This window comes from Necator americanus, chromosome III (genome assembly GCF_031761385.1).
Source record: "Necator americanus strain Aroian chromosome III, whole genome shotgun sequence".
Classification (NCBI taxonomy): domain Eukaryota; kingdom Metazoa; phylum Nematoda; class Chromadorea; order Rhabditida; family Ancylostomatidae; genus Necator; species Necator americanus.
Window position 1 is genome coordinate 35813445 of NC_087373.1, and position 10826 is coordinate 35824270.

Consider the following 10826-nt stretch of genomic DNA (forward strand, 5'->3'; position numbering starts at 1 on the left):
GCCATTCATGTTACTTTTCTTAAAACATCTTGATAATAATGTTGGTTATGTAAAGTTGTTTAGTTAAGATAAAAACATCTAAAAGTTGATGTTGGTGATATAATGGTTTCTTCCGAGTGTTGTTCTTTTTATTTCGGATATACTGCTCCACTGAGAATGCTGCGCTCCAGATCAGCCTCCGCGCCGAGGATCGATTTTGCTTCACGAGATTGCGACCAGAGTGCGCCGTGGAATGCCTCATGTGAGTTCTTCTTCTTTCCTCATTTCTCTCGAAGCAAATCCACCAGGAGCAGTTGTTTGTCCGATGCTGTTTTGCTGTTTGTTTTTGTGTGCTCCTGAGTGGTATTGCGTTGTTTGCGTTTTCGTTTTTTTTTTTTTTAAAGAGAAACTGCATAAGATTTTCCACGCTGCGATCCCCACAAATCTGGATATGTAGACACTGAGTATCGGGTAAAATGTAGTTTTGAGGCCACTCAGTGGCGCCCTTATTTCTCGAAGTAAATAATCACTTCAATCCTGGTCCTAATGTCTAAGCATTAGTGTTAGAGGATCTAAACTGTAAACTAAAGTTATTAAGAGAAAAAGTAAGTTAGAACGTTGGGAAATAAGGACGCCAGTGAGTGGCCCGCCCAGCCATGTTTTACCCCTGAGTATCTTCTAAAAGCAGTATGTCACTAAATTCACAGTTTTGGGACCTCTCCAAGAATAGGTAGAGGTATGGTTGTATTTCACAGCTATGAAATGTGTTTGATCACGCCCAATTCCAACTAGTAATCGAGAAAAACGATGTAGGAAACAGCCGTAGTTGCATCGGTTCCCTTAGGATGCAACGCGGGCAATGCTGTCATTCAATTAGTATAACTAAGTGAGGGGGAAAATGTGGTTGGGAGGAGGGGCACTCAGTGGCGCCCTTATTTCTCGACGCTCTAACTTATTTTTTTCTCTTAGTAACTTTAGCTTATACGTCATAGGTCCTCTAAAACTAACGCTTAGGCCTTGGGGCCCAATTGATTCAAATATTTACATCGAGAAATAAGGGCGCCACTGAGTGCCCTCTTCCCTCCCCCAAACTACATTTTACCCTAAGTGAGCAGCATATCGCCTCAACCTACACCTAGTTGTAGACGCGCCGCTCATTGCACCATTGTGCAGCATGTAATAAGTTGCATCGTTGGGGACACGGGTGTAGTCAAGGGTGTTTCTCACGTGTTCTTCTGGATTAATAGTGATTATTGAGCGCAGTGAAGCTCATATCCGTGAGATATAACCCTACCCCTATGTATTCGTGGAGAGATCCCAACATCGTAATGTTTGTCGTTCACTGGCTTTTATAGAATTCAGTTCAGCGTGTATTTTTTGAACTCTCTAAATTTATATTCGATAATAGCAAGTGTTCTGAATAACGGACTTTTGAAGTTGTTTATGCTTTTAACTAGAAATCTCCCAACTTTTCCTTCTAATTAAAATTTCAAACAACTGAATATGAATGTTCCTTTTCTTTTTGTACATTGCGAGAACTAGATGGTACTCGTTTCGGTATGCTTCCTTTTTCAGATCAAGTTCGAGTCGTCAGACGACGAAGCTGTCGAAAAAACGAAAGATCGTTGTAGTGAACCGACTGATCTGAGTGGTCAAAAATCTCGGAAGTCGACAAACGACCCGGAAACGTTGGAGAAGTTCTCAGATAAAATGGATACGTCTGACAATGCTGAGAAGAAATGTATATCACCACGAGATGATTACATAGCAGCATCTGGATCAGCGGAACCTAAAGAGAAGAGGAGAGAAAAAATGGACCAGAACGATGATATCAGTTGCGGTGATGTCCCTGAACCAAAGGAAAAGAAGAGCAAACCTGAACGATTCGATGACAGAATTGAAAGGAAGGTGACAGATGAACGGAGGGATCGCCAGGATGAAAAACGTGATAAGCATAGAACGGAAGAGAGAAGGGAAAAGTCCAGAGTGGATGACCACCGACACGATGATCGAGTAGACAGACCGAGGGATGACGACCGAAGAGACAGATCAGATGATTATCGACGGAAATCCCATGATAGTGAATTTCCGAGCAAGTGAGTGTATTACCACTAGTTTATTTTACAGTTTTGATTACCTCTATTTCGCACCCAGCTCAACTGTGGTTGTACTGTGGTTTACTTTTTAAAACCATTGTTCTGAATTGTCTAAAAATCTTTGCTCTGCGCCTGCATGCTTTTCCATGGCGACCAACTTCGTAACATTGACGAAGCTCTTGTTTTTCTCCTTCCAAATGCTTGTGGCATGGATCGGCTGCTACAGTAAATACTGTAATGTATGCTTGAGAGGCAAAATCAACACAATGCAATTTTTCACAGAACTGCCAAAAAGGTGTAGACATAGTTTTTATATTGATTTGCTTGAGCTGTAACCACGACTGGTGTTGATTTTTATTAACAGGTAGCGTTTCGCCACTATCGCCTTCGCCAGAGCCTGGAAAATCAAAGTCATTAATTATTTATCTCAAGCGCCTCACCATGGCGAGCTCAACACAACAGCTACACCTTAGCGTAGAGATAAAGGCGGAGTAGTGGACGGATAGAAATTTTGGTTTCTCAGACATATGGAGAGTGGGCTGGCTTTTTCTTTTGCACAAACACAAAGTCAAACGCAACTCTTGGGATCTCCAAGTGGCCAAATTTATCATTGTGGGGATTTAAAATGCATTAATGGTGCTAACTCCATCATAGCCGTTGAAATATGGTGAAGTTTTCGTGACGATGCATTTGCTGTCTTTTTTTTTACTGAGCAGTTACAATCATAATGAATGACCAAGTGTTTTGATACTTTTAGATGGTTCCTTAATAATTGAAATTGACGAAAACTGTTCTGTAGTAATATCTGTCTTTAATCCTAATAGATAGAAAAGTGTTGCATATCAGTTGCGTAAACCTTAATTCTGCCCCAGGTTTTTTGATATTTTTTTGAAGATTTCAGTCCTGATGATTTCTTTATGTTCAGAAGACCGCGTAGAGATGATTATGAAGACAGAAATATGGAAAGGGATAGAGACAACCGACAAGGAGGTCGTTTCGACAACAGGCGGCGGGACGACTATCGCAACCGTGATCGCGACGAAAGAGATAGATTTCAGAGGGTATCTCCTTTCACTGGTCCTCTTTTTAATTTTTTTTTCTGCAAGTTATCTATAATATGACAAGTCTAAACTTTTAAATGCATTTTTTTTGCGGTTTTTTCTATGACAAGATACTTTTCTAGCTCGTGTCACCTGGAAGGAATTGTTATGTTTTCTTTTCTTTTATTTACTTACTAAAGACACTTGCGGCGCAGGCGGTGCACTTCTAGAAAATAATGTTGTGGTTTGGTCTCAGTTGCACCAGTGGTGGATGGTGCAGCCACGACGGATCACTCCGCACGACGTCGAGTGCTGGATTTTAGAAAGACGATCGGCGAGACTATGGTGGTCCACGGAGGGACTACCGAGGGGGAGGCGGTTATCGACGTGGTGGGCAAGGCAGGAATGGCGGCAGAGATAGAGAAGGAGGATGGAAAGGAAGAGATGACAAGAGAGAGAAGTACAAGTCAATTTTATAAATCTTATTCTTGCTCATAAATAAGTTGATTCAGAGAGGACCGCTCGACATGGGATATTCGGCCTACTGCTGAAGAAGTTGCTAAACAGAAGAAGCTGCTATGGGGATCGAAACCAACTTCAGCATCTGGCGGAGAAGTCAATTGACAATTCGAACTTCGCTTCTTTCTGCAGCAAGAAATTTGATGTTTAGGGAAGCAGTGGAGGCGGTGAAGTGAGCGCTACTGTTGCTACGGCAGCACCGTCGAATCTGACAAAGAATGCTGGCTTATGGTCCAGCGCAATTACTGCAAGTGGTGTTGGTGGGGATCAAGCAAACAAATTTTTGAAACTTATGGGCATCAAGAATGCTGCGAATGTAGATCCAAATTCGATGAGTTTTTTGTTTCCTTTCGTTGTGTTTTTGTAGTATTATATACTTAGAATTAGGACCCCCCCCCCCCGGCCCCCGGCCCTCTGGGAAGACCCCCCCCCCCCCCCCCCCCCCCCCCCCCCCCCCCCACCCCCCCCCCCCCCGCCCCCCCGGGGGGGGGGGCCCCCGCTAATGTATATAAATTTGTTTAAATAAAAATAAATTAAAAAAAAAGAAAATATATTAAATTTTTTTTGTTGAATGTTTTTTGTTAAAAAAGAAATTAAAAAAAGTAGAAAAAAAAAAAAAAAAAAAAAAAATTCTCATATTATATGTTCTTAAATTTGTAAGAAGGCAACCTTGAGTATTTCTACATTTCTTTCTCTTTAGTTGTTTGTAAATGGTCTTTTTTAGGTCATGTTTGGAATTCATTGCCAAATTTGTTCTCATCACTTTAGGCCCAACATTTCCACAGATTTATTTCTAGGGTTTCGTTTTATATGGTCTTCTTTTCAGGCGGACAGCAAAAGACTTCAAGAGGAAAGTGAAAAACAGAAAAGAATGATGCGAGATTTGGACAGACAATACGAAATAGCCCGCGAAACAACACATATGGGGCGAGGTCTCGGACTAGGATTTCATCAGTGAATTGTTATTATCGCCTCTTTTTTTTGTTGTTTTTGACATTACAAACAAATTGGTAAGCGATTCGCAGGTGATTTGAATCACTGCGGCTAGTTATTTGGATTAGAACCACGTACAAAACCTTGCTATTTAAATCTGTTCTTTTTTTTGAGGGGGAAACTCTTTGGTTTTTGTTTTTGAAAATAAAGGAAAAGTAATAATTTAGAAATGAACTTGTTAGGGGAAGTTTTTGGTCTTAAGATGATTTTTTTCTAAACGATAAGCAATTTATGTGACTGCTGGTGTTTCGTTCATGATGTAGATGATCCTGAAAGGTGGTATTTAAATGAAAATAGTTGAGATATCACCTTTAAGCAGCCTTCACTGCTGTGTTTCCCTACAATTTAATACCATACATTGTTAAAGGATCGTAAAATAGAGTATATTTCTGTGCAACTGGATGTTACGCTTTGAAAGCTAGACGTTTTTGTTAAATATACCAATTTGTTTGAATTTATTTCTTAGTAAAGTTTTGTTTTTCCGAGTTCAAATTATCCTTTGTACAGCAGGACAGTGAATGCCATTTTATTCTTAGTAATTTCACATTGTTATTGATGTTTTTCCTGTATGCAATGGGGAAAACAACCATGCATTTGTATTGTTTTAAGTGTCGTACTGTAATCGATGACCTAGAACACTAATCGCGTTTGTGTTGCTAATGCTGTCACAATATATGTTCTTTAACAAATAAATGCATTTTAAAAAACAATCAATCATTAGTATATTCAACCCGAAACATATGGGCAATAATTAAGAGACTAGGTTAAAAACTGTACATAAACAAACAAAATCTCTAGCACCTTAGAGAAGTGATTTTACATACGAAAAACTGTTGTTAATGAATAAGTTTCTCTCCGGTACTACCGCCAATACTAAGTGCCATTCCAAGTTCAATTTCAGAGATATTATTGCGTAAATCTTGTAGCATACTGGCGATTCGTTCCGAGTCTCTTCTGGAATGGGAAGATTTATGGAAATCAAGGATTAGGGACCGGCTAGTATTCGGCTAACGAACTCACCTAGCAAGAATTTCGTCGACATCCGATGATGAGGACGAAGAACTCAATGACGATGTGCTGCGAATTGTATTTGAAGACGAAGACTTCTTTCGCGATATGTCTAAGGTATAATAATTAATCCTCCGAACCACACTAATCGAGGAAGCGATCATGGAACAGTGATTCTCGGTAGGACCTCATCATTCATAGTGAAGCTCGATGTAAGAATAATCCAACAACAACAACGAAGAGTACTGCCCTATTCAAATTTCTATCCGATGGGGTGCATTTTTTTTGTGGTTACAGTATCTTTGCAATCCAGAAACATCATAATCCGTATCCAGCATATTTGCCTTTAGTAGGTTAAATACGATGGAAAGGAAACCATATAGGACTTCTTTTCATAAACCTGCTATTCAATATTATTTCCTTAAAGGCATCACCCACGATATGAGGTGGTACGGATTTCAGGGATTTTTTTATATACGGCATAGTAGATTATGGAGAGGGGGGTGATTCTGTCCATTTCTTCCTAATTGCCGTAAAAAAAAACAGCCCGGAAGATGCCGCGCGTGCGGAAGGCTGGCGCGCTCCAATCGAACTCGTTGTAGACTCGTTGTAGCGCGCCGGAACGCTCGAAGCCGTATCTTCCGGGCCGTTTTTTACGGCAATTAGCAAGAAATGGACGGAATAACTCCCACTCCATAATCTACTATGCCGTATATGAATACCTCACCTGAAATCCATACCTTCTCAGATTCGTGGAGTGATACCTTTAAATCACTGCAAAGGTCATCTTTCCAGCTGTAGAACTGGTCTTGTTCGTATGTAGAAAAGAAAAACGCAACTAAGATGTGCAAGCGAGAGAGATTTATGTGTAGAGAGAGAGGAAAAGAAGAAAAAAAAAAGAGAAAAGGATCTGGTCTGAACATACTTCGAGCGTAAGCAAGTCGACACCATTGCAGTGCTTCATCATCACACATTGCTGAATATTCGATACACATCTGTGAGAAACGCAGTACGGCCAGTAAGAACGGTTCACCACGTGGCGGTAGTGCCGATAGGAGAATACGATGATTCTCCTGAAAATATCAGAGAAATATGGGAAATGAACTGAGTTCGTAGTGCACAACTGTGCCACTACAGTACCCCGCCGTACCTTCATATCTCGAAAATGTCGTTCCATTTCGCTGGTGAAACCGGCGAATCGGATTGTCGTATAGATCCAGCACAGGAATGCTTGATATTCGAAGACGAAAAATGCCATCGATTCATCATCTGGAGAGTTTTTCGTGTTCAGTTTAGTCGCAACAATAGATAATAGTAATATAAACAATAATATAGCATATATAATGCATTAGAATAATAGTATATAGTAATAAAATATATTAGGTCTACCGGGAACTTCTGTCCGCTTCTCTTACAACAAGTTTCGTCGTCATTCACGTTATCGTCAGAGATCGTAGAAAGGCTTAATTCAGCTCAGCAAACTCAAATACTCAAATAAAAACCGCTTTAACTAGGGCCATAATGTCGGACGAAGAACGAATTGGACCGGGATACAAGGACGGTGCAAACTCTACGGATTTCATCCATGAACAGAGTCGAGCAAAGATCTACGTCTTCTTTTTATTTCTTTACGAGGGGAGAGCTTTCAGTTGTGAGTTGAAATGAATGGAAAGTTGTTATAGTTTTTGAAGAAGATGTTATTCACGTGTCAAAAAAAAAACCACGCCACCATTGCACGCGTAGCGTCCCTTACAGCCTATCGGGGCAGTCCGAATTGATTTTCGACGAATCGCAGGGCGGAGGCGGCGCAAAGGGTGGAGCGTTGCAGTGGATGGCGTCGTACAAAACAGCATACTGGAGGCGGCTGTTTGCAGTGATGCGGGGAGAGATGAGCGGAACTACCCCCGTCTCCATAACCTACGAACCCGTATACGGATGCTCCACCTCAAATTCGCATCACCTCAGATTCGTGGTTAGCTGCCTTTAAGTCAGAAGAATTTGGATGATCGAGGCGTCATGTGCACATCTCTGCTTGCTCGGAACAAAATCGAGCCCTTCTGGAACCGGATGATAACTGGGGATGAGAAGTGGATTACCTACGAACACATAGCAAGGAAAAGGGCTTGTTGTGAATCCGGAAAACCTAGCCCTTCCACCTGTCTAGAGCAAATTTGATTCTGAATAAAAGAATGTTGTGTATATGGTGGGACATTTGGGGACCAACACATTATGAGATCTTAAAACCGAACGAAAATCTTAATTAGGAGAAGTATTGTCAGCAACTGGATAATTTAAAGACGTCATCCCACGAATCTGGGGTGGTGCGGGTTCCAGGTGGGTTATGCCTACACGGGGCCTTAAGTTATCAGGAGGAAGGTGATTCCGTATATTTCTTTCTAATTGCCGTAAAAAACGGCCCGGAAGATGCGGCTTCGAGCGTTCCGGGGCGCTATTTTCTACAACGAGTTCGATTGAAGCGCGCCTGCCTTGTGCACGTGCCAAATTTTCCGGGCCGTTTTTAAAGACAATTAGGAAAAAATGGACGGAATCACCCTCTTCTCATTAATGTACAACCCTGTATAGGTACAACCCTTCGAAATCGTGATCGTGAAAAGATTCGTGATAATCATCATGACTGCATTATGATAATACCAGGCCACATGCTGCATTGGGGACTCGTCAAAGGATTGCAGAACTAGGCTGGGAAATTGTGACGCATCCACCATATGCCCCGAGCTTAGCCTACTCCGACTATCAGTTGTTTTTGTCGTTACAAAATTTTTAAGGGCAAAAAAAAAATTAGAATGTCAAATAAGCAGTGGTTCGATTTTTGCATCAAAGTATGAAACATTTTTTGAGAATGAGATATACAAACTGTCCTCACGCTGGCAACAGGTCGTTTTTAATAATGGCAGTTATATTATTCAATAAAGTTTATTGACAGAATTTAAAAAATTGTATTTTGTTTCATTTCAAAACGGACAGAACTTTCCGGTAGACCTAATATGATGTACGGTATATAATAATATTATATACCGTACATCATATTATATATATATATATATATCATATATAATATTTAGTCATTGAACGCGCAATTGAGAGAGTGATGCTAGGAGTATCCCGTTTCACGCAAGTGAGGGACGGGATTCGAAGTTCTCTCCTACGTCAACGATCGAAGATCAGAGAGGCCGCCGCGTTTGCCAAGGAAAGTAAAATAAGGTGGGCCGGACACGTGATGCGCTTCAACGACAACCGTTGGACCAGAGTCGTGAGCGACTGGGTTCCCCGCGGTATTAAGCGCACTGCAGGAAGACCGCCGACCTGATGGTCGGATTTCTTCACGAAGTCCTTCAAAGAAAATTATGATGCTCTTCGTCTTCTACCACTGGGCTACTCTGGCACGCGATCGGGACAAATGGAAGAATTACTGGCGCCCGCTCGATCGGTTCGAAGACCAACGGGAGTCAAGGTGATCAAGGTGAAGGTGATATAATAGGTAATAATGTCTCATGAGTCGTCATGGGTCTAGATCACTACGGAATTGCTAATTGATAGCCTGTTCATGAAACTTTGAATTTTTGCCATATCCAAGTAATCACCTCGTTTCGGTTCCTCCAATAGTTCGCTTCGTAACTCCAACAACGTAGCGCAAGCTTCACGTAAGCAACGTTTACGCTCGGCAACGGTACGTTGTGCCGCGTAATCAGCTTGTAGTTCACGTCGAAGCTGATAGACATCTTCGGGAGTGATTCTACGAAAACACGTGGCGTATTGATTGTAATTGTTGATCTGCAGTGCTGTAGAAACTGCACATACATACAGTAATGTGTTTCCTCTTACCGTATACCGCTCCTTTTTAGATTACGAAGACATCGTGAATTGTACGATGTGATTTCATAGCTTGAAACCAACGACGAACTTGACGGTAAACTTCCCAAAGAGGAATCAAGCGAAATGACCGATTCTGAATACAAAGTTACTATATTATATTTTTATAGTAACAAATAATTATAATTTAAAAAATTTTATTGTTAGTACTACGTAGAGATAATGAAAAATTCTTGTTTTTCGGGATCCCAATTAAAATTACTGTCTGTTCTTAAGCTTTTAGTGTCGAATCAATCATTTTTTTAGCCGTATTAATGTTTTTTCTACCGTAAAAATAATGAATTAAAAAATTACAACGAAAAAAGCTCGTAATTTCCCTTATAAGCTCGTTATTCCATTTTTTCATCCGCTAGAATTTTTATCATCATTTTTCTGTTGCTGAGAGTTTTCACAGGAAAATAAGTGGAAAAATAATATGGGAAATAAAAAAAAAGTGGATAAAAATGAAAGAAATGCTTTTCTGGCTAATGCAGTACTAGTAATCCTAACCGTTAAACTTTTTTTTTGAGCAGAGAACGACAATTAGCGAAATTTACAATTTACCATAAGCTCAACATTGCATATTTTTAAAATTTGTCGTAATTATTAGCCATTATTTTTTCCTGCGAAAATTTGCCTGATTCGACTAGGAAAACTTCGCAAACCGTAGTGCAAAGTTTACCAAATTTGTACAATGAAACATACATGAAATTTTGCGTTTCTAATTCTTTATTCAATTCGAAAATTCCTTTATGTTTTACTTTTAAATTTAAAGTTGATTTTTTTAATTTTTAATTTAGGTTAAAAAAAATTCACCTTTATGCGTTGAAGAACTCAAATCAAATGCACATTTATCCAAATCAAGCACACTCTGTCGATGAGACTGTCGTCGACCGTTTGAAAAGTGCAAAATATTCATCGCAATGTTCCAGGGTTGCCTGAGAAAAAAAGAAGGAATTCCAAGAAAAATCCATACATTTTTCTCGAAAACACGGTGATCAACGAAAAGTGCGAGCTGTGGTGAAAGGAAACGAAAAAATGAGACACCAGGGGAAATGAAAGGAAACACACTGAGTGAAATGAGGGGAGGTACAGATTTATGAGGTTATTCTCATACATATATACTCAGGATTCAGCAGTACTATAATTAGCGAAAACTCGTCCACAGACAGCCCCAGACAGTAGAATACGTAGGGAATTAGTGGAAATTACATACGCGTTGATGAAAGTTTTAATCGAAACATCCCAGTAATGTTTCCTTCGAATACGACGACAACGCTAATTTATTGCGTCATAAGTTGTGAATTGCGAACGACATGCA

The 10826-nt window shown here is 40.2% G+C and overlaps 2 protein-coding genes across 3 annotated transcripts; one reads left to right on the plus strand and one right to left on the minus strand.

Annotated features, from left to right (window-relative positions):
- Positions 1 to 232: 232 nt before the first annotated feature.
- On the plus strand, positions 233 to 4592 carry RB195_012034 (uncharacterized protein; the record flags this gene model as incomplete). Of its 2 annotated transcripts, XM_064193710.1 has the most annotated exons (7): positions 233 to 241; positions 1555 to 2075; positions 3001 to 3136; positions 3439 to 3575; positions 3628 to 3730; positions 3786 to 3890; positions 4461 to 4592. In XM_064193710.1, 7 exons carry the CDS (start codon positions 233 to 235, stop codon positions 4590 to 4592), a joined length of 1143 nt encoding a protein of 380 aa, XP_064051292.1. The 2 variants fall into 2 exon arrangements, with proteins under 2 accessions (XP_064051292.1, XP_064051293.1); XM_064193709.1 differs by lacking the exon at positions 4461 to 4592 and having other exon boundaries at positions 3786 to 4001.
- Positions 4593 to 5463: 871 nt separating this feature from the next.
- Positions 5464 to 10424, minus strand: RB195_012035 (uncharacterized protein; the record flags this gene model as incomplete). Its single annotated transcript, XM_013453346.2, has 7 exons — positions 5464 to 5581; positions 5648 to 5747; positions 6561 to 6708; positions 6786 to 6904; positions 9238 to 9389; positions 9479 to 9602; positions 10322 to 10424. 7 exons carry the CDS (start codon positions 10422 to 10424, stop codon positions 5464 to 5466), a joined length of 864 nt encoding a protein of 287 aa, XP_013308800.1.
- Positions 10425 to 10826: the final 402 nt, after the last annotated feature.